At 37.5% G+C, this 21760-nt stretch overlaps 2 protein-coding genes across 3 annotated transcripts in view; both read right to left on the bottom strand.

Moving 5' to 3' along the window:
* The window catches only part of smap1 (small ArfGAP 1), a 107802-nt gene extending 90255 nt beyond the window's left edge, over positions 1 to 17547 (bottom strand). For both annotated transcript variants that reach the window (XM_084093882.1, XM_084093881.1), the window contains exon 1: positions 17254 to 17547. In XM_084093882.1, coding sequence (XP_083950008.1) covers positions 17254 to 17371 — 118 coding nt within the window. In that variant the 5' untranslated portion in view covers positions 17372 to 17547. The remainder of the gene's footprint in view (positions 1 to 17253) is intronic.
* A 790-nt stretch (positions 17548 to 18337) lies between these two features.
* sdhaf4 (succinate dehydrogenase complex assembly factor 4) lies at positions 18338 to 21735 on the bottom strand. The gene is made up of 3 exons (XM_084092707.1): positions 20130 to 21735; positions 19831 to 19962; positions 18338 to 19643 (listed from the first exon to the last, which is right to left on the bottom strand). Exons 1-3 carry the CDS (start codon positions 20206 to 20208, stop codon positions 19534 to 19536), a joined length of 321 nt encoding a protein of 106 aa, XP_083948833.1. The 5' UTR covers positions 20209 to 21735; the 3' UTR covers positions 18338 to 19533.
* Between the last annotated feature and the right edge of the window lie 25 nt (positions 21736 to 21760).

Here is a 21760-nt window from a genome sequence, read left to right on the forward strand (position 1 = left end):
GGCCTAAAAGAGACAGAAGCATGCAAAATGGGTCATCCTAGAATCATGCATCATCCTGAGCATCTTCCAGCACTGGACAGAATGGTAACAAAACTAATTGGTGTTGATGAGAGTCAAGAAATGTACTGGAACCGTGAGATTACGCTGTGCTGCGCCTGGGAGTGTTTTCAGATCCTTCCTACCCATGATCAACCCCAAAAACACCCACACACGAGGAAATAAACTCAAAAACCAAGTGCGAAACAGAAGCGCACGGCAAGCGTATTTAAATACCAACCGTAACAGCAGCAAGGCGACCCACAGAGCAAAGAGGATTTATCTGAAAACTAACCGCAAGACGAAACGCTGACACCGAATACATATAGACTAGCTCCCCTCTGAACTATATGAAAGATTGAGAGAGTAAAATCCTGAAATAGAGTGAATGCAATAAATGTACCTGTGAACACAGGGCTTCACACAAACCAAATTACAACCGGTCAGATTCTCAGCTGGTGCTTCCAAAAAATGCACCAAGGAGATTGATCAGCCTATGATGCTAAGATCAACAGAGAAGGGGCAGAAATGAGAGAGCGATCAGGGCAGCTGGGAAAGGTGTTTCAGGATCAGGTCTTTTCTGAGACGGATGTGAATATAAAGAACTATAAGGATACAGAGATGGAAAGCACGCCATGGCCCGAAAAAAGACTGCTTTTACTATAGACTATCCTCACAGCTCCCCCTGCAGGGAAATAATGACAGGGTGATGACTAACACAGATGTTCTTCAAAAGGTGACAAAAGGCACCAAAAATGACAAATTGAGGTAAAAAAAAAAGCTTGTGAAAGCTGACTAAATGGTTGAAGTAGTTAAAAATCAAGCTCATAAAAGGATAGTTCACCCATAAAAGAAAGTTCTGTCATCATGCACTAACCATCAAGTTGTTCCAAACCCGTATGTAAGACATTTTGAGAAACGTCGCAATGGAAGTCAATAGAGACCAAAACTGTTTGGTTACCAACATGCATCAAAATATCTTCTTTTGTGTTTCACAGACAGTCATACAGGTTTGGAACAACGTGAGGGTGAGTACACGATGACAGAACTTTATTTATTTGGTACCTTAAAAACCTTGACTGGATCTACTCCAACCAATTAGTTGGCTTTCACATGCTTTGTATCTCACTTTACATAATTTTTGGTGCCTTTTGATGAAATTCCTGTGTAAATGATGAAAGAACATCCATTTTTGTGTGAAGAAATAATAACACTACTAATAATTTATAAATATCTTAAAGTAATTCCTTACTTTGATTATTGGACTTTGGTGTACATTTAAACAAAGCCACAGTAGCTTCTATTTCCCCATATTGATCGGTTTGTTACAAAAGGCTTCCAACAATGCTGCAAAGCATTTTGGGAGGAACACGAGTCACACCGAGAACAGTATGAGCCTTGCAGACCTGCTGTGCCACTCCACATGTACTTTACTGCTCGTAGACCTGTCAAAGTGTCCCAGACAGCCATAGAAACAAATGTTACGTATTCTAAATATATTATTGTCTTTAAGCCATGCAATGGATTAGGTAGGCTAGCCGTTTATTTTGAAACATAATTCATTATTGATTATCTTCACTGCATTTATATTTATAACAAAATTAAATAAAACAACCCTGCCTCTTTTTGTTTACATTTAAAAAAAATATTAAACATTAATATGTGGTTCAGGCAATAATGTGCATATTTATTCTGATTATCTTCACAGTACTGAAATATGACATAAAACACAACCCTGTCTCTTTTTGTTAAATGTCAGATTTAATGATCAATAATAGCCATTATAAAAGTATGAGTAAAAGGTAGAAGCTATTAAATAAAGCAAACAATTCAGTCAAACGTACAAAGTCAGCGCTCTAGGAGGATACAACGGTAAAGTTAAATAGCCTAAATATATAAACTTATGAAACTTCACTCTGCCCTCAGCCAAAACAATTTGCCAGGGAACAAATTATAGATTCAAGAGACCAAAGATTTCCCGTTAGATACACATGAGACGAATTATATCTCATGTTTAACCACTACAGAGACTAGGACTAGCCATGGGAAGGCTGTTCCAGGCGGGGTACATGAGCGCTGAGCGACCTCTGATCGCCTGGATCTCACAACTCCGAAAAATGTCACATTTATAAATAAACCACAGATTTAAGCTTTAAACAACTACATTCTCGCCTGAAAAACTCTTAAAACTGTATTTTGTGACAATAACAGTATTATTTTTTAAATTACGGAGGTAATTTTCTCCTCTAAAAAACTCTTGCTGGTTGGTGCGAGATGCATTCTGGGATACCTGGGTGTCTCAAGTCCGCACAAGTCACCTCTCGATGAATCCTCGATAAAAGGGACGGATCAAGAACATATCCGGGGATTTGAACTGTTCTTGGCTAGATGTGAACTTTGAATTGGAACAGGGACACGTGCTTCGGTGGCACTTTTTCACACAAAATACTTGATATAGTTTGGTCTCTAACAGAAACAAATATGCTGGTTGTATTCTGCTAATTGACACCTTTTCAACGATAAATGACAAGTTTATCTGTTATGTACGATGATTTTACAGATCACATTTTCATGTAAAGCAGTTATCTTTTCAGGCTATGAAAAAAGCGCTAATAATTTGTCAGCAAATTTAAAAGCACTAGTTAAGTAATGGTCATATCCCTATATTCACTGTAAAGCCAAGCTTCTAAGCTTTAAAACTACACCTATTTTGTGCTGGTTAAGCAAGTGGTTGTTAAGTAACGTGATAACTTAGTAGCACCACTCGCTTCGGATTTAAGAGGTTAAGGTTTCGGATTTAAGAGGTTAAGGTTTCGGATTTAAGAGGTTAAGGTTATCGATTAATTGATCGTTAATTTAAACCATTATGGAAATTTATGTAAATTGACATCCCCATTGCACACCATCATTAACGATGACTGACATAATTTACATAGAACTCACGGATTGTTGTACAAGACAAAAACAAGAGATGAAATAAAGCGATCTTTGAAAAACAACAGTAAAAGCTCTGATTTTTCAGACCAAAAACCAAAACAAAACAGACGCATACACACACAAAATTGGCCAAAACCTTCATCTTCACAGATACAAGCTCAAAAGAGCAGACGCCACTGAAGACACTCTACAAAGCCCCCAAAATAAATTAAGACTTCAATTAAAGATTAAAGCCAGTCAGAGATCCTAAGAGAACTCCTTCATTAGTGAAAAAAAGGCCCTGTTCAAAGAAAAGCTCCGCTCTGTCAGTCTTCCGAGGCACGAGAACACACACATACACACGCGGCATCTCAAAACTGGCAGTGGAGTCCAACTGAGTGACAGTAGAACTCGGCCTCACAGAGGGAAGAGTAGTAGAGCATGAAATTAGAGCCCTCTATTCCAGCCTAGCAGGAGAAAGACGTCTGACAGAGACTGGGAGAAAAGGTGTGCGTCTGCTATCTCTGACAGGTGAGGGAAGGAAAGACAGAGCATTTGGGAGAGGGGGGGAGAGAGGGTGGGGGGTGGCAGGGGGTAAGGTCTCAGCACAGTGGCTGTTCTGTCAGGTGGAAAGGAGAGGAAAGACTGTGAGTGAACATGAGAGAAAGGCAGACTCACTGTGACCTCTGTGAACATCCATAATCGTATCCACACATCTCATAATATTGTGTTAAAATCAGGTTTTGGAGAGTGTGACCTGCAGCCAAGAAACCGGCAAAGTTTAAACAGAACTGAAAGGATAGATGAACCGATTGACTCCAGCTTTAGGTGGTGTTGTGCTGCCCCCTGCTGGTGAGCGCCACTGGAGATTAGTACAATCTGAGGACTACTACTTTCAATGTCTAGTCATACAAATTGGGGAAAATGTGTGCTTAAAAGCTATGGAAATATTTGTATGTTTGGAATAATGCATTCTAACAGATTAATAGTTTTCAAGTACATACACTTCCCTTTAAAAGTGTGGAGTAGGGAAGTTTTTTTAATGGTTTTGAAAGAAGCATTATGATCTTTCACCAGTGCTGCATTTATTTGACCAAAACTACAGCAAAAATACTGTAAAATATTTTTTAATTATTTTCAATTAAATAATTATTTTCAGCAGCTATTACTTCGGTCTTCAGTGTCACATGATCCTTCAGAAATCATTATTATATGCTGATTTGGTGCTCAAACTTACACCTACAAATGTACACAAATATTGTCTAATTTTTATCAACAAAATCTCCTCCTTTCCCCCCAATAAAACACACCCCTAGACAACACAAGGCTAACTTTCATGCAAAATTTTGCATACTACCTTTGTTTTCACATACTAAGTATATATAGTGTATACTGTGCAGTAGTACACTAGTGTTTCATTTGGAACACAGCCTCATGCTCTTTATGAGATAAAGGCCCAGCGAGCTCTGCTTAAATTAATCACTGCCAAAGACACAAAAGGCTAAATTCCCATCGTTATTCAGCTAAGACTGTAGCAACAGGGTTTCATCCACAGAGCGGGGAGAACTAAGCCAAAACGTCACCACAATGAACATAAATCTAGTCAACAGTTTAACCACATACTTATGCTGTAAGCCAAACAAACGAATGTCTCTCTTGCACCACCTGCTGACAAACTAAAGGAAAGTACTTAAACACGCTGAGCGTTATTCACATACACAATTATACTCATCCAGACCACTTAAAGACACCATCAATTTAATGAGAGGAAGGGCAGACAGGCTTTTAAGCTCTTTAATATATTCAAATATTCATAATTTACCACCACCCTATAAGTAACTATTATTTCTTTATCTGAATGAAGAGACTCTCAACAACACCAACTTAGACTGAAAGTTTACCAATTGAACTGGCCATGATACAATTGGTCACCACCAACACTCTCGGATCACTCTTCCGAAGTCTCGGAAGTCACAGGCTCCAAAGTGACATCCGGACGCGGCCCAATTTGATCCAGGCTTTGAGTGGAATGGAATCTGTCTGAAAAGCATCATAAAACAGCTGCTCTAACCGAAACCACTCCAGCTGGTGGAGCCGCCAGTAAACCAGCAGGCTAATATTTGGGCAAAACGAAGCACTGGATGAGACGCATATATGCAAGTCCCTAAATTGATTGTAGCTTTTATTGAATTATTCTTTAAACACCTGATTAGAGGTAACAATGAAACAGACATCTAGAAATAAAGTCCTATAAGGAAGAAGCCTCATTTCTAAATGTCATGTTACATTCAGTACATTTAACAAATCTGCTATGACAGTCAACCAAAATATACAAATTCTGTCATTCTCTACTCACCCTCATGCCTTTTTAAACTCGTGACTTTCTATCTTCTGCAGAACATGAAGATATTTTGAAATATGTTGAACAGAACTTCCATTGCATTGTAATTTTTGTCCATAAAATGGAAGTAAACAGGAACTAAAACTGATTGGTAACCAACATTTTAAAAATATCTTTTATGTTCTGCAAAAAAAAAAAAAAAAAAAAAGAAGTCACAGTTTTGGAATCACTTTTTTTTTTCCATCATTTTCATTTTTGGGTGAACTTCCCCTTTAAGTCTGCAAAAAGTCGGCACCGATAGCCTCATGGGCAGCGTGCTGACATATGGCGCCGTTGTGCTTCGGGTGACCCGAGTTCGAATCCCGGCTCGTGGACCTTTCCCGTCCCCTGTCTCTCTCCCACCTCGCTTCCTGTCCACTCTATACTATCCTATCACAATAAAGGCAAAAATCACCAAAAAAATCTTAAACAAAACAACAACAAAAAGTCTGCAAAAAATCCACAGATCACTGTCGAAGTACTTATTAAATTTGTCAAAACATTTAATAAATATTTAAGGAGCAGCTTTATTAAATATTTGTGTCTAATAAAATGTGTTCAGCTACCAACACGTTTTCTATATTTAAATACATTCCCTGAAATTCCACAGATTTCTTTTCACACTCAGCTTTCATAAATCAAAATTCTAAAAAAATATGCAGATTCCAAAACCCTGGAAAATAAAAGAATCAACGGACCAAAAGTCTAAAGGCACTTCATGCTTTTGTCAGTCTGTAATTACTCTGGTCATAAGTCATTTGCAAATGACATCATCTCTTTTCCAGTTATTGCAAAAGCATGTTTAGACACAGCCTGAGCATGAACGACTCCTCAGTGTGTCCGCCAGAAGTGGAGTATCCAGCCCAAAGGAAAGACAGCAGCTGCTATAGCAGGCATTTCTAGAAATGCACCAACAGCGATAGTGATCATGCACATCATTCTTGACAGAGAGGAAAAGACTCAGCATTGTTTCATGTAGCAGGGGAAATGTTCCTTCTAGGAATGCAGGTCAGATATTGCCTACAATGAAGGGTTGTCTAAACATACTACATTAATATACACTGGTATTAGGGCTGTCAATCAATTAAAAACTAATCAAATTACTTTACATGATATTCCAAATAATTACATATCAGTATTTGCTGTTACTACAGTTCAAAGGTTTGAGGTCGGAAGATTGAAAGTTTTTGAAAGAAGTCTCTTATGCTCACCAAGGCTGCATTTATTTGATCAAATATACATGTAATATTGTAAACTATTATTACAGTTTAAAAAAAAAAGTTTACTGTATTCAAATGTAATTTATTCTTGTGATGCAAAGCTGAATGCAAAGCATCATTACTCCAGTCTTTAGTCACACAGTTCTTCAGAAATCATTTTAATATGCTGATTTGCTTCCCCAAAAACATGTATTATTATCATTAATGTAACAAACAGCTGTGCTGCTTAATTTTTGTATTATATATTTTCAAATTTTTCCAGGATTCTTTTGAAACAGTATAAATATCTTTAATGTTACTTTATCAATTTAATGTTTTCTTGCTAAAAAAAAAAAAAAAAAAATTTATTAAAAAAAAATTACAGACCACAAACTTGTAGTGTTTAATGTTTGTTTTGTTTTCATATCAATTAACATAAGCCTATGTATACACTTCACAGCAAACTATTTTTCAATCAAGTTGTGGTACCGTGGTATTTTAGGGTGAGTCGGGAGTAATTTATATATTTTCCAGAAGTTATGTTTTGATTAAGAGAGAGTGTGTATTTGAAAAACCTGAGAGTAAAAATATTAGGGCTGTCAACTGAATGTGATTAATTGCATTTTTATTGCAGTTTTATTTTTTTTAAATCACAATTAATCACATACAGTTGACAGCCCTAATATTTTTACTCTCAGGTTTTTCAAATACACACTCTCTCTTAATCAAAACATAACTTCTGGAAAATATATAAATTACCAAAACACAAAGATGTTGACACAGGCTTTCAGCAGTTCTTATCTCTGTGAGCGACAGTGTGAAAGAGAGCACACAGGAGGAAGTACAAGAGCACATTTCCTGTCTGTCCTGCGCGTGTGTGTGTGTGTGTGTGTGTGTGCGCAGAGGAAGTAAAAGATGGGGAGACTATCAAATAGACACTTCTCTCAACACTCTCCAGTTGCCAGACACAATGCAAAACCAATACAGCACACACATATACACCTCTATCAGCACTTAAAGCAGGAAGGACACACACACACATGTCTGGTTTACTATCTTTGTGGGGACTCTCCATAGACTTAATGGTTTTTATACTGTACAAACGGTATATTCTATCTCCTTACACTAACCCTACCCCTAAACCTACCCATCACAGGAAACTTTCTGCATTTTTACATTTCCAAAAAAACTCATTCTGTATGATTTATAAGCTTGTTTACCCATGGGGACCTCTATTTAGGTCCCCACTGTGACACGAGTCCCCATGAGTCTGTGTGCATTCAGGTTGAAGTCCCCACCGGGATAGAAAAACAGGTACAGGTACAGGTACAGGTACAGGTACAGGTACAGGTACAGGTACACACACACACAGGTACACACACACACAGGTACACACACACACAGGTACACACACACACAGGTACACACACACACAGGTACACACACACACAGGTACACACACACACACACACACACACACACACACACTTCAGTACTCTCTGCTGTCTTCTGTCTTGAGGCCTGCAGTTATGATTGAATCATTACTCATTACTAGAACTGCCCAGAGGCATTCCCAGAATCTATGCCCACAGAGTTTCACAAAAAAAAAGCTCATGTGAGCACACTCACTGCTTGCTGGTTGATGGCTATAGCTAAATAGATATGCTATGATAGAATGTGTATATATTTATTTTCCATTGGCTGATTCGACTACAACAATCTGTGTGTTTTGATGCATCTAACCACAGTAAAATGACTGATAATGAATGCTTATCATCATTAACAATACAGATGATGATCACTAAGTGTGAGGTAGCTAAAATACGACGTCTATGACACCGACTAATCACATCACCCATAGAGTGGTGCAGGTGTGACATCACTTTGTAGGCCAAAACGCGGAAATGAGTGTTAGCATTTCCATCGTCCGGAAGTCAATGGGATTTGGTTAAATGGCTGAAATAAGGTCTGCGGTGAACAAGCTCAAGACACTTTCACGTTTTATTCTATGACAAATACATCAGTATTACCCTACTCGTGATTTATTTCAAGCTGGCTAAATGGGAGTCAGTCGGGGAGATTAAATGTCATCACGCCGAACAGGTAAACTTAGTCCGCTTTTACAGCCTTGTTGTGTCTTATAAACTATTCTAACTCAAACTTTCTGGGGAAATTGTTTTTAAAAAGTTGTTCATTTGTGAAATTAATCTTGATGGACAAAACGAGCAAATATCAAACTTTTGTTGATCACAGAGCTTGTTTTTTGCGATAATCCAAAAGCCTATGGGAAAATTCTATTGGGTTTTTGTTGAGGGAACCAGCGTGATGCTAACTGCAGATTGGCCTACAAAGTGACGACATACCTGCACCTCTAAATATCTGCACAATACTTTGTGTACAAAAAAACAAACAAAAATAAAGACTTTATTCAACAATTTCTTCTTGTCGTAGTCAATACCTTCTGACAGATTGAGCAGCCAATAAAGATTATAATGCATGACCTCAATAACAGCAGCATTCGCCCCACAGCACAAATGTAGGTGACCTACCGAAAAATAAAGGCTGTTCTTATCGCCAGACAACAGGCATGTTACATGAGTCTCATGTGTGTGTGGCTCAGAGGTGCCCCAAGCTCCAAAAGACGGGTATATCTAACGCTCTGCAGCTGGGGCAAACCGCTTTCACTAAGTGTAAAATAAGCCAACACAGAAATGCAAATAAACACAAAGACTGAAAGCGTGTGTGTATGACACTCAGGCTAACACAAAATCTTCACACACAAAGCAAATATAGCCCTAAACATAGGGTCATCATTCTCCAGTGGTGTTCTGCATGCCGGCATAGTGCATCAGGCAGAGAGAGAGCAGCACCGCACAAAATAAATAAAAGCCTCTGGACACACTGTGCCCAGCCATGTCTGACCAATCCCTACTATTCTGTCACATTTAATCAGATCCATCGGCTAGAACCAGCAGGTCCTGCAGTGCCACGCTCACAACATCTACTGCACTCCATATATTTCCTCTCCTACTTTACTTGACAGAGCAGAAGTTCATGGCAGTCTCTCAATTCTACATCCATGTGGAGTCAAAGTTGCGATGGCACAAACATATGGAAAAAAGCTGCAATGTTTACCTTTCACTTAAGACATAAATGACTGTTTGCGAGAATATTGTGACATTTTTGTGTGTATTTGTCCATTCAAGGGCAAAAACATGTGGAAGAGACTTAGGGCTGCACAATGTATCGAAATTATCGAAATATTGCAAATGTATATCGCGATATGCATATCACAACGGCTTGCAATAACAAAAGAAAAAGAGAAAGTCACTCACTGCTCTTGGATGAATAACTTTTGTAGCTTTAATAAGAATCAGTATATTTAATGCATACAGTGAAAACTAAGCAGTGTTTTATTTTTACATTTGATTATTCAGTTTCTGTTGTTAAAGGAATACTTCAGGATTTAGCATTAAGCTTTGTATTAGTAGAAAACCTGTAGTATTTTCGAATTACCGTGCTTTCCTCCCTCATATCCCCCTGAGATGAGAAATCGTCATTTTGCGTCATCGGAGGATTTTTTGGCCAGAGGCTAGAGACTACAGCCAGTAGTAGTAGCTCGTTCCGCACGTTTCCAACCCGCCCATAGAGGGTGGGATCTCACTCACAGAATGTACACAGTGTCAGCCGTCTTTCTTTGGAAGCTAAGCTAGCAGGCTCTTGCTCTGTGGAGAAAGCTGAGTAGTAGGGGTTACCATCCTCTTTTTGCCGGACATGTCCGGCCTTCGAGATCGTCCAAAATGTCTGGGATTCGGCTTTTGCTTTCTGCAGTCGCCATTCATTGTTTACATGCACACCTTTTGTTTCAATATAACTGAATTAATTTCCGATTGGTGAATCTGAATGTAGTGTTTACATGAACGCTAAACAAGTGACAGGGTTCATACACATTTTAACCAATACTTTTCCATGACATTTCCATGACATTTCCATGCCTTTTCGGCACATTTCCATGACCATGTATTCCTGAAAATGTCAGTCAACATTAGAGCTGACACAGAAGCGGCATCAAAACTGCCATTAGCCTACTATTTTACACTTCATTTAAAATTGCATAAATAAAGCTATTCAATATTTACATGAAATTATTCATAATTTTAACGTTTTAATTAAAAGATACTTTAAATATGAAACTAAAACCACCAGTAGGTGGCGGCAAGTCACTGTCTTAATAAGCGAGGAGTAATTGTTAAGTTGGAGTAATTTCAACCGATTCGTTCAAACGGCTGATTCATTCAGAAAAACAAGTGATTGTTCATTGAATCGTTAAAATTATTCGTTCAAAACGCGGATTTTATTTAATAAATAAAAAAATCATCGATGTCTGTTGGACTACGGCTTCATTATGAAATTCTCGTCGGCGATATAAAGTGAAAATTGACAATATTGTGTCCAAAAAGTAACTCACAATGTTAACTTTATTGTTAATTTAACTGTTGTATAAAATAAATAGCACATTTGCAATTATGCACAGGAAAACGGCACTCTTGCTCATGTGATATTCTAATATGACAACATAATATGATATAAATATAAGACAAAAACTTATGGGGACATCTATAACTGCACTGACACATCACGCAGTGAAAGCAAGCATGAGAGAAACGCGATGTCAGCTCGCACTCGCAGTGCCTCGTACATAGTTAAAACAATGATTACAATATCATCATAGTTCATAGACAATATTGCACACTCCTAAGCACATAAAGAATGAACTTACAATTGAACTGACATTTACTCGTTTTCTTCTCTCCTCTCACGTGCAGGAGACAGACGTAGGCTAATGCCGCGTTCCAGGCAACCTGTAATCCGTGTTTTTCCAACCTTATACCCGTGAAAGTGCACTGGAACGGCAGTCAAACCCGTGACTTCCCACCCGTGAACTCGTACTAGATCGATGTACTCCCAGTTACGAGTTGGAAAAACACGGGTTACAGGTTGCCTGGAACGCGGCATAATATGCTGTATCGTTTCACATGCGGCCAGAGCTGCAATCCTCTTTCCGCTACATTCTCGACCCACCGGTGCTTGCAAAACTTTAGTGATCGGTTGATGTGCGTTTTAACATTGCAAAGAAAATTCCCGCTCCTCCATGAGAGATACGAGACCGGTGCGTCTCAGTAATCACGCCACCGGCCTCACGCCGTTCTCCCGCGGCCCTCAGCCTCGTCCTGCTCGCCACAGTAAACATAATGAATGGCGACTGTAGAATGCAAAAGCCGAATCCTGGACATTTTGGGCGATCTCGAAATCCCGGGCAGACTCGTCACGGAGACTCACTAGAAGCCTAGCCTTGTTGTTTTCAACTGCGCTCTCTTATACGGTAGGCGTGGCTTGGGAGTGGCCTCCTAGGGCAGTGAAGCAAGTGCATTTTGGGAGTTGTTGTCTTTCATCCACATAAGCCAAAAATACATTTTCTGGCTTTTCTCAGTCTAGAAAGCTCCAAATTCAAAAATAATATCACATTTCTTCTACATAAATGAACTATTTTAAATACACATTCATTTTTCCAGAGGTGAAGTATCCCTTTAAATAAACGTAATGTAGGCCTGCCTGAAACCCTAAACCCCGTGGTTTACACTGATGTTAAAATAACTCTTACTTCTTATGCTACAGCAAAACACTGCTGTTCACTTCAGAAGTTGTAGGGATGTTACATGTTCTTGTCACAAAAAGAATGTGAAACACTGATGTAGGCTATATAATTTTTAATATATTTTAAAGATAATTTAAGTTTATTTTACAAACTTTAAGCATTATCATATCGCATATCGAATATTGCATTATTTAATGAGTTATCGCATATTGCAATTTTCTTCAATATCGTGCAGCCCTAAAGAGAATGCATTTCAGTATCGCTCAATACTCGGTATGAGAGGCGGCTTTCTGTGCGCACATTTTGGATGTGTGTGCAACCCGGGACTCCTTGCACTTGAATGGTTTAAAGTCATATTAAAACGCACACAAAGGAATCGATCATTTTAATTTTATAACAAGTATCCGATTCCTAAGCTTAAGTATCTCATTCCAGAATTGGAATCGATTTTTTATTCCCAACGCTACACACCCCTCCCTTCATTGCTCCGGCCAAAAATGCACAAAAACGCAGTGCAAGAGTGGATGTATCTTTATCATAGCTGCAGCGAAGCAAAATAATGCTTTGCAAAAAATAAAGTGAAGATGACGAAATAATGACAAGGAAAAACAAAAAATTAACATAGAATGCATGAGAGTATATACAAGCAAGAGTTGGTTGTTAGTCACCAGCAGCAAACCAGCTTCAGACAAACAATAACACTCAAAAGTGTCCTGTTACTATAGCTAACATTACAACAACAGAATATATTGTTTCTGTGAGACATAGTATGGAGCAGGAACAACACAACCTCAACATCCGCTTCAGGCCTTGCTGCTTATGTCTCCAGCGCTGTAAAGCTTTTCTAATATTAAAGTGGGTTCTAAAGCCTTCTTTTTCCAGTGATATTCTTCAGATTTTTTCTCTTTTGTAATGTCTCTCAGCCATCTCTCTTTCTACAGTCTTTCTCTAAATTTCCCTCTTGCTCACTCTCTCCTCCCCCATCATGTGTACACGCCCCCTACTGCTGATTGGCTACAAGTGTGTTGTGGTGCTCTTCTTTCAACAGCATTTCTCAGAAATCGCTTACTAAACCTTAAAGTTGGCCTCTGTCGAGTGAACCAACATGAAACATTATTTACAACACATTTTACTCCCATAATGTCCAACATTTCTGAATGAAACCATATTCAACAAGTCAAAAAAAAATTACTTTGGAGTTGATTTTACCAATAAGCAGTTAAATAGGTTAGGCTACATGTTGAAAATAGGGCATTTCATAACAATGCAAATCTCAATAGCCTGCATGTCAGCCAAGCAGGAAAGTTAATTCAGAGGTGGAGCCTCTGAGGGAGTAACTACATTTTGATGAAAAATGTACAAAAATGGTTTAATGGTCACAGATTAATTGTTTACAGTAAGACCAAGAAAGAGTATTAAAGATAAAGTCAAGCTAAAAATAAAACTATATCTGTATCAGTATCAGAATGAAATGAAAATGAAACTACAGTATATCAGATATCTGCTTTCTGTGGAAAAGAAAAGAAGGTTTTTTGCATCCCAAATCGCATACTCCATACCATTTTGTAGTATGTTGTGAGCAGTGTGTTCACACTGAAAAAATTGTATGTTCCACAGAAGAAAGAAAGTCATACAGGTTTGAAAAAACATGAGGGTGAGTAAATTATGATTTTTGGGTAATTTAAATGAGCTGGTTTTTGATTTCCTGCTGACTTTAACACTCTCTCAAGGCTGTCATTCATAAGCAAATGAAGCTACAAAACTCCACCCATCAGCACTAGAATTGTGTAAGAGAGAGGCAGAAAGAGGCCAGGCAATATGAGTAGTGAGGTGTGGCTGCACTTTAAGACACCGGAGAGCTCAGAGTGGATGAAACTGGTCTGGTTAAGACGAAAGCTGAGAGGGCAGCTTGAGAAGCTGCTGGCCTGCGACATCATCACCGCAGAGCCGAAGACTGCCTCCTGCCTAAATATTCTCATATGCTCTGTATGGAGATAATGGACCTTGATGGAAAGGCAGAAGAGGGTTTATAACACAACAGACGATGGAAATGGAAAATATGGTCATCCAGTGTTTTGTTGATGGACTATGATGAACCCTAGAACATTGAGCACCTTTACTTCACATTCCACCCGGGATGTACTCTTTCTAATGGGACATTGTTTAGGGATTAAAACAGAATTTAAAGTAAAGATCTGAAAAACACAACTGAATTTGTGGCAGTCCACCTATAAGCTTACATCAGGATCTGTTGGTAAGATTGTAGCTAGCAAATATAGCAATGTCACTGCCACTGTACGGCCACTATTACAAAAAAGCAAGGAAATGAGAATGCATTTTGTTCTCAATGTTTAGCTCCATGTTACAAATACAACTGCACACAGACACAGCTACACCAAAGTGACAGTAAAGGACCTGCTTGTTGTGACAATGTTTATTATAACAATGACGTATTAAAGCCATGATAAAAAGGAAATGGCAACCAATAATTTCTTCTGTATTCTGAAGTACATCCAAGTGAAATTGATTATTGAAAAGAACTTGGTTCTGTGGGGGTTGTTGATTGGATTTTAAGATGGTGGGTTTAAGAGGAATAAATGATCAGACGGAATATCGAGTTGTGACATTAAGATTGAACAATATGAGGTCAAAACATTTTAAAATAATGAAACATGCACAAATAAATTGTTCACAATAAGATCTATGACGCGCACTTACAAAATAGATAACAGGAAAATAGATTATAATAGGAAATTAGAATTAGAATTCATTTCATGATGAGTTTAAAATCTGACCATTATTTTAGTCTTCTTCAACATGCTTCACACATTAAAGTTGGCATGAAACAGAAGGTGCGATAGTCTTTTCTTTCGTATTGTGACGTATTTCCGAGTGCAACGACTTCTCGAACAAAACAAAAAAGGCGGAACTTGATTTTGTCCATCTAAAATTTGATTTTATTGTTGAGGTTATCGTAAAAGTTGTTTTGATTAAAGATTATGAGGGCACATGAATTAAAAAATAATTATATGCATGATTGAATAATTTATAATAACGACTGCAACATTCCAAAAAAAACCTTGACTTTATAGTATTAAAGTATAAGTATTTATGACTATTTTCTACTTAGTATGACTATTTTAAAGGTGGGGTAAGCGATATTTGAAAAACGCTGTTTGGAAGATAGTCAGACTGACACACGAACAACAACAACAATCTTGTGTAGCCAATCAGCATTAGGGGGCGGTGACGGTGGAGGAAAAGAGAATGAGCAAGAGGGAGATTTGAAGAAAGACTGCACAAATAGAGATGGGACACAATAAAAAAGAGAAAAGCTCAGAAGAATATCAATGGAAAATGAAGAGTTATAAAACAGACGCGGAACTCTAACAACAAACTCTTGTTTGTAATTACTAATGTGGACTGAACATACATTTTTTTGTGATTCCTTGTCGTTCGTTCATCATATGCACTTTATTTTCCGTGAAGCATTATTTTGTTGCACTTCTGCTATGATAAACAGACATCCACTCTTGGATTGTGCGCGTAACGGAGGCCAGCTAGTGAGAGTCGAAATGACGACTGCTAGTTAGGGCACTCACCTCGCATGCCGGTGTGGTGAACAAATGAGTCCTATTGAAAAGATGAGTCCAAGCTTAGGACCCCATTAGTATGCCTGATCTAAATCTGTTCTCACGACAACTTGTAGCTAACGTGAACTGTTTTAGTGTTATTATGTGGTAGCTTTATGTAGAATGCTAAATCCCGCTGCTATATGCAAGGTAAGATTAAATTAAATTGTATATTGTATATTGTATATGTAAATTGTATATATTCTATAGCTAATATTTAAAATCTCAAGTTGCGTCAATAGCAGAGGAGAAAGACCGTGAAATTTAAAAATACTACAGTTATTGTGTCACGATTCACGAAATGTAGTTTTAAGAGTTTCTCAGTCGAGAATGTAGTTTTTTGAAGCTCAAATATGTTGTTTATTTATAATAATAAAAAACACACTAAACAATGAGAAATGTTTAATTTCACAATCTATAGCTTCGGTTAAAAACTAGTATATGAAACAGAAGCTAAAATACATTAATGACTCGTTATAATGTAGTACAAACGTCTTCTAAAATAAAGTGATTTTGTATGATTTGTAACCAGGCACTAAAGCCATAGAACATTTTTTGAACCAATCGGATTGCTTGGGTCCTAAGCTCGGACTCTCTTCAGTAGGACTCATTTGTTCACCACACCGGCGATCGGGTTTCGAGACCGACTCGGAGCAGGGCGGTTAGGATTGGAGGGTGAGTTTTGGAGGCGTACCAATGAAGAGAGGGGTGTGTTTATTTGGGTTGATTTCAAATATCAACAATGTCCAACAGCGTTTTTGAAATATCGCTTACCCCACCTTTAAGTGAACACACCTAAACTAAAACACAGTGAGACCACCCACTTCAACAGCTATTATGGTTACAGTCGCCTGGTTACAATCTGAAGAAAGATATTGATATGACCAAGAATAAAACACTGCTTTCACTTCACTTGTGCTTAATGGTCAAGTATCACTTTTGGCTACATAGGCCTAGTCCCTGTGGACACATAATAGGGTAGTATGCACTGTGCTAAGGTGAACCATTATGAAACATCTGTGTCATCATCATCAAAGCCGGTACACATACATAGGTTAATCTCTCCTATATAGCACCACCTGAATATGAAACGTCAGGCTGACAGTAACCTTCTGATTAGTTCAACTCCAGGCTGGTTTTCCATTCATGCATTAGTAATGGTTTTGGTCAAAGACGCATGGCTGAATAGTGATTCGCCGGATATAAGCACAATGAGCCGCCAGGGTCTGGGCATCATTCAATTCATATGCGATATGCTGTCAAAATAGGCAGCTTTTGACACACAGATATGGCCTTTTTTCTCTCCGGGTGACTCAGGACCGTGAAGCAGAAACCTGAACGGGCTGTTCAACGAGACTCCTGACGCGTACAGGTGATCAAAACATCAAACGCGAGTTGTAAGGAATAGTGGAATTTTGTTTTAGATCATCTCACCTTTGGCTTCGCAGTCGGCGCAGTACTTGTTATCATCCTCTCTCAGCATTTTGGACAGAATGGCCTGATGCTGCTCATTCAGTTTCTGAGCCTTTTCCCTCTCCGATCGAGTCGTCATCTCGGGCCGTTTTCTGTCAACGTCTCTGGATAAAATCACCGGTCTTTCCCCCAATTCACTCTGTTCACTTGGATCGTTATAAATGGAAGACCATCCCCCGTGAAATAAAACTATGATGGGCTGACGGCAACAGAGCAGTGACTGGGTTGAGACTGAGCGGCGGAATATGGCCGATTGGAGGAACTGACCGGAAGCGGAAACAACTGAGACGAAGTACAGTGGGATGATTAAAATAGCTTTAAAATACAGTGAATGGGGAACCGGGAGACTATTTAATCAAATTTAAGTGAAATATTATTTTTATGTAATTTTAAAACTCAAACATTTGCTTTGTGAAATCCAAATTTTGAGGCCACTGTGACTTTTGCGTCATTGGTGACGTATGTGTGTGTAGGAAGGTTGAGTAGCCGGTTTGACGCGAAAGGTGGAGTTATGATCGTGTGTAAATCATAGAATGTTGTCATTTGTTTAAAACCTGATTAATAGACTATCGTTTACTTAGGCAAAAGCTATTAACTGGGTAACATTATAAGCTTGCAACCCTGTTTGCGAAAGCATGTCTAAATTTTAAACCCTGACAGAAGACTAATAAATAATAATAATACAACTATATTACGAATTAAACCTTAAACACTACATTCTGAAATCATGCCAATTTCTAACAACAAATTTTACAAATAAAATGTTAAAACCTTAAATAAACATAAAAATTACCTAGAAAAAATATATCAAATAAAAAATACATTTGAAAAATATCGTTAAAATTATGGCATTGCTGTATGATTTTAATATTTAAATACAATCTAATATGACCTTTAATAATGCATAGGCCAAATTTTAAGGGGAAACAGACATTCAGTATGCTAAAAATAATGCTATTTTTCATGCTATATTAGATCATAGTTTATCAACAATCTTTAATAGGTCTCTCAACAAGTCATAGAAAAAACACAAGGGACAGCAAAGTATAATGTATATTTATTGAATGTGCTTTGAATTATCCCCTGCAACATATCATCCAAACTACCACTGTTCAGTTCTGTAGTCTTTGCAGAGTTATTAATGTTCATTTAAATGCTGATCAGGCTATCCCTCCCAGGCTTGCTGCTGTGCCCCGATTATACTTTCAACCCCTCTCTGCTTAAAGGCTGATTTGGTACTGCCTGTAGCCATGGCAATTCATGTGCAGATATGCAGGGAAACAATATATTATTATTTTCACAAAATAAAACTAATTACACGATACTAAACACATAAATGTCCTTGTGACAAAACTTTATATGAATGTTTGAAATGTGACAAAATAAATTATTATTACATTTTATGGATGAATATGTTTATTCTTCAAAGAGACCTTTTGGACACTGTGTTACCCTCTTTCACATATATACATATGCAATATTGCAATATATTGTGACACGATATATTGTTACACCCCATATATATATATATATATATATATATATATATATATATATATATATATATATATATGGGGTGTAACAATATATCGTGTCACAATTTTTTTTTTTTTTTTGTATACAGTTTTTTGGATATTATATTTGTGTAAAAAGTTGCTGACATTATTTTAAATATATCTAGTCAGTGACGGAGTTCAAGCATATTTGTCTAAAATAATTCTGTATTTTCAGCTTCAGAATAATGATTATTTCTTTCCTGGTGTCACCATTGTCCTGTGCATTGGGTTACCAGCACCAAGTCCAAGCCTATTCACTTACACCCACAATGTAATATCAAATGTAGCATTTTAATCAACAGTACATTTTTTGTTAACCTTTTACCATATGTCTTGAAGAATCGCAATAATATTGTATCGTGAGCTCAGTTATCTTGATATGTATCGAATCGGTACACCCCTAATATATATATATATATGTATGTATGTATGTATGTATGTATGTATGTATGTATGTACACAGACACACAGATTCTTATCAAAATGGCAATTAAAGACCTACACAAGTAGTTACTACTTTTGCACACTTACATACTACTACATAGCAGGCCCATACAATCAGGGGAGACGTACATAATTTCTGGTTCAGAAATTCTCTTATTTATATCTGTTACAGAATTAATGATTACATTCAAATGACTCAAATGGTAAAATAAATAAATCTGAGTATTTTAACAAGCCAAATCTAAAAATCAATACAACGACCCTTCCTTTCCCAGTCACCATATCGTGTAGGTTCAGGGCCTCTGGGGCCACCTTTCTCCTTAGTCTCTGGATTCACATCATCTGGAAATCCTGTTAAAGGAGAAATTTAACCAATTAAACAAACGTTTTGTGTCATAATTAATTATACAATTAATTATTATAATTATATAAAGAAAGATACAGTTCCTATCCTTCCTTATAGATGCTCTCTGTCCTTTATGTAATTTATTCAACGATTATAATATAACTGTATAACAGAGATGACGTGTGTTCTTACTTTGAATGACATCTTTAGATTTTGACTCATTTTCGTCCATGTCAAAGCGTCCTTGGGGCGTTTTTGCTTTCTTTAAAGGTTCTTTATCTTTGGTCACCCCACCAGATGCATATCCTGCTGTCCTATGATATGCTGTAGGGGACAGCAGTGCAATATTTCAACAAATCTGTCGCTGTTCGTAAGACTCCAACATGATTCTCAGTAATCAGTATAAAGAAGGTTGAAAATGATATAGATTAATGTGACATAAGTACAATTAGACGCATATTGGGCAAGCAAGCATCCAAATAAACACTCACCAGGATAAGTCGACTCTAAAAACAATCCTCTCTTAACAAATCCTCTAGCTGTCGTACTGCAAACACGTAAAAGAGACATCTTGCGTTAAACGCTGTACTGTTGTGAACGTTTCCCTTGTCGCTGCAGAAAATTACACAACTGAAGGATATTTAGACGACGAAAAATGACGTGTCTTGCGTCATATTTTAGCGACACTAAATGCACTCGAAATGGTGGAGGCGGCGCTGAAGAAGTGCAGAATCTAATGTCGTGCGCATTTGTATCTGCTTTGCATGCATTTTTTTCTAAAGCGATACTACGAAATAATACAATGATTCCTGTGAGACAGGGAAATTAATTACCATTAATGTTAGAAAACATACTCAAAAAGTACCTTTTGTGATGGTACCTAGCTATTAAACAGTTTTTAAGGTCTGATTGCAAAAAATAGCTAGGAAACATAAATTGACATTTTATGAATCGTATAAAGTAAAAGTAGCCTATATGATGTAATGTTACGCGATTTTATTTTGTTATAACAAAATAGAATGTTATTTTTGTCTTTAAGGAATACAATTTTCATTTTTGAGTGAATTGACCCTTTAATTGCGTTGTGATACAAAAAAGAAAACAAAAACGTGCTGCATCATGCAAGGCTACTTTAAATCAAATCTGCAACTGTTTTGAAGTTGACAAGCCTATTTTCATGTAGCCTACTCACATAAAAATAATAAAAAATAATCGTTTTTCTTATAGCCTACGCCTACCTAATTGTAATTTGCATAGCCTATAGCCTACATCTCAGACATTATAACGTGTTGCCTACATTACAATATTAAAATAATACGTGAATCTAAACGAACCCTGTCATTGTAGGCTAGGCTTAATGTTCATAACTTCTGACAATTGGAAATTGCGAAAAGTGCACTAGCAGTTGGTTCTAATAGCCTAAATTTCTAATTATTTACCATATATAGAGTTGGCATAGCCTATTGTGAGAATATAGGCCTAGGCATATGGCTATATTAAGGCCAAGCTATTGATTCCCGTTCTCATGAGAGCTACGTTCTCATGAGTGTTCATTTACGTTATCTTACGTAGCAACGTGGCCTGTTTGCTTCCCAAACATAGCAACAGATCGTTACGGAAATATTTGTCCTAAAAAGACAAGGTCTTCAGGAGATTGTATCCCCGATATGAAGATAATGTGGGAAATGCTGCCAGTAAATTGAGGTAGCCTACGCCGTATACTCGCGGGAACGTCAAAAAAAAAAAAAAAAAAGATAATAGCTTAATAATTAATATCATTATTAAGAATATACCATCTTTATATGTTAAAGTGGGCCTATAGAGTTAAACTCTCGTCGCATGTCATTATTTCCAGCCCACCACGTGGTATGAATGAGATATTTTACCGTAGCCTATGTTTCCGTTAAAGACAGTTAATTGGCCCCTCTTTCTGCGCTAAATTACTTCCATCTCTTAACATTCTGGAAGGTTTTAAGCGACACATTATGCGATTTCGGAAGAGATGATGAAACGTAACGTTAGGCCTATTAGATAAGCTTCTGCTTAGTTTCAGAAACACCATCACATCTGCACATCGTTAATAGCACAAACACACATATGCACTCTCTATTCACCAAGGCAC

This window comes from Abramis brama (assembly GCF_963993115.1).
Source record: "Abramis brama genome assembly, chromosome: 19".
In the NCBI taxonomy this organism is placed as follows: domain Eukaryota; kingdom Metazoa; phylum Chordata; class Actinopteri; order Cypriniformes; family Leuciscidae; genus Abramis; species Abramis brama.

Coding starts and splice junctions, on each gene's coding strand:
- sdhaf4 (XM_084092707.1), bottom strand. CDS start 20,208: ATGTCTCTTTTACGTGTTTGCAGTACGACAGCTAGAGGATTTGTTAAG. Junction 19,963..20,129: donor TTTAGAGTCGACTTATCCTG/GTGAGTGTTTAT, acceptor TGTCCCCTACAG/CATATCATAGGACAGCAGGA. Junction 19,644..19,830: donor ATCTAAAGATGTCATTCAAA/GTAAGAACACAC, acceptor CTCCTTTAACAG/GATTTCCAGATGATGTGAAT.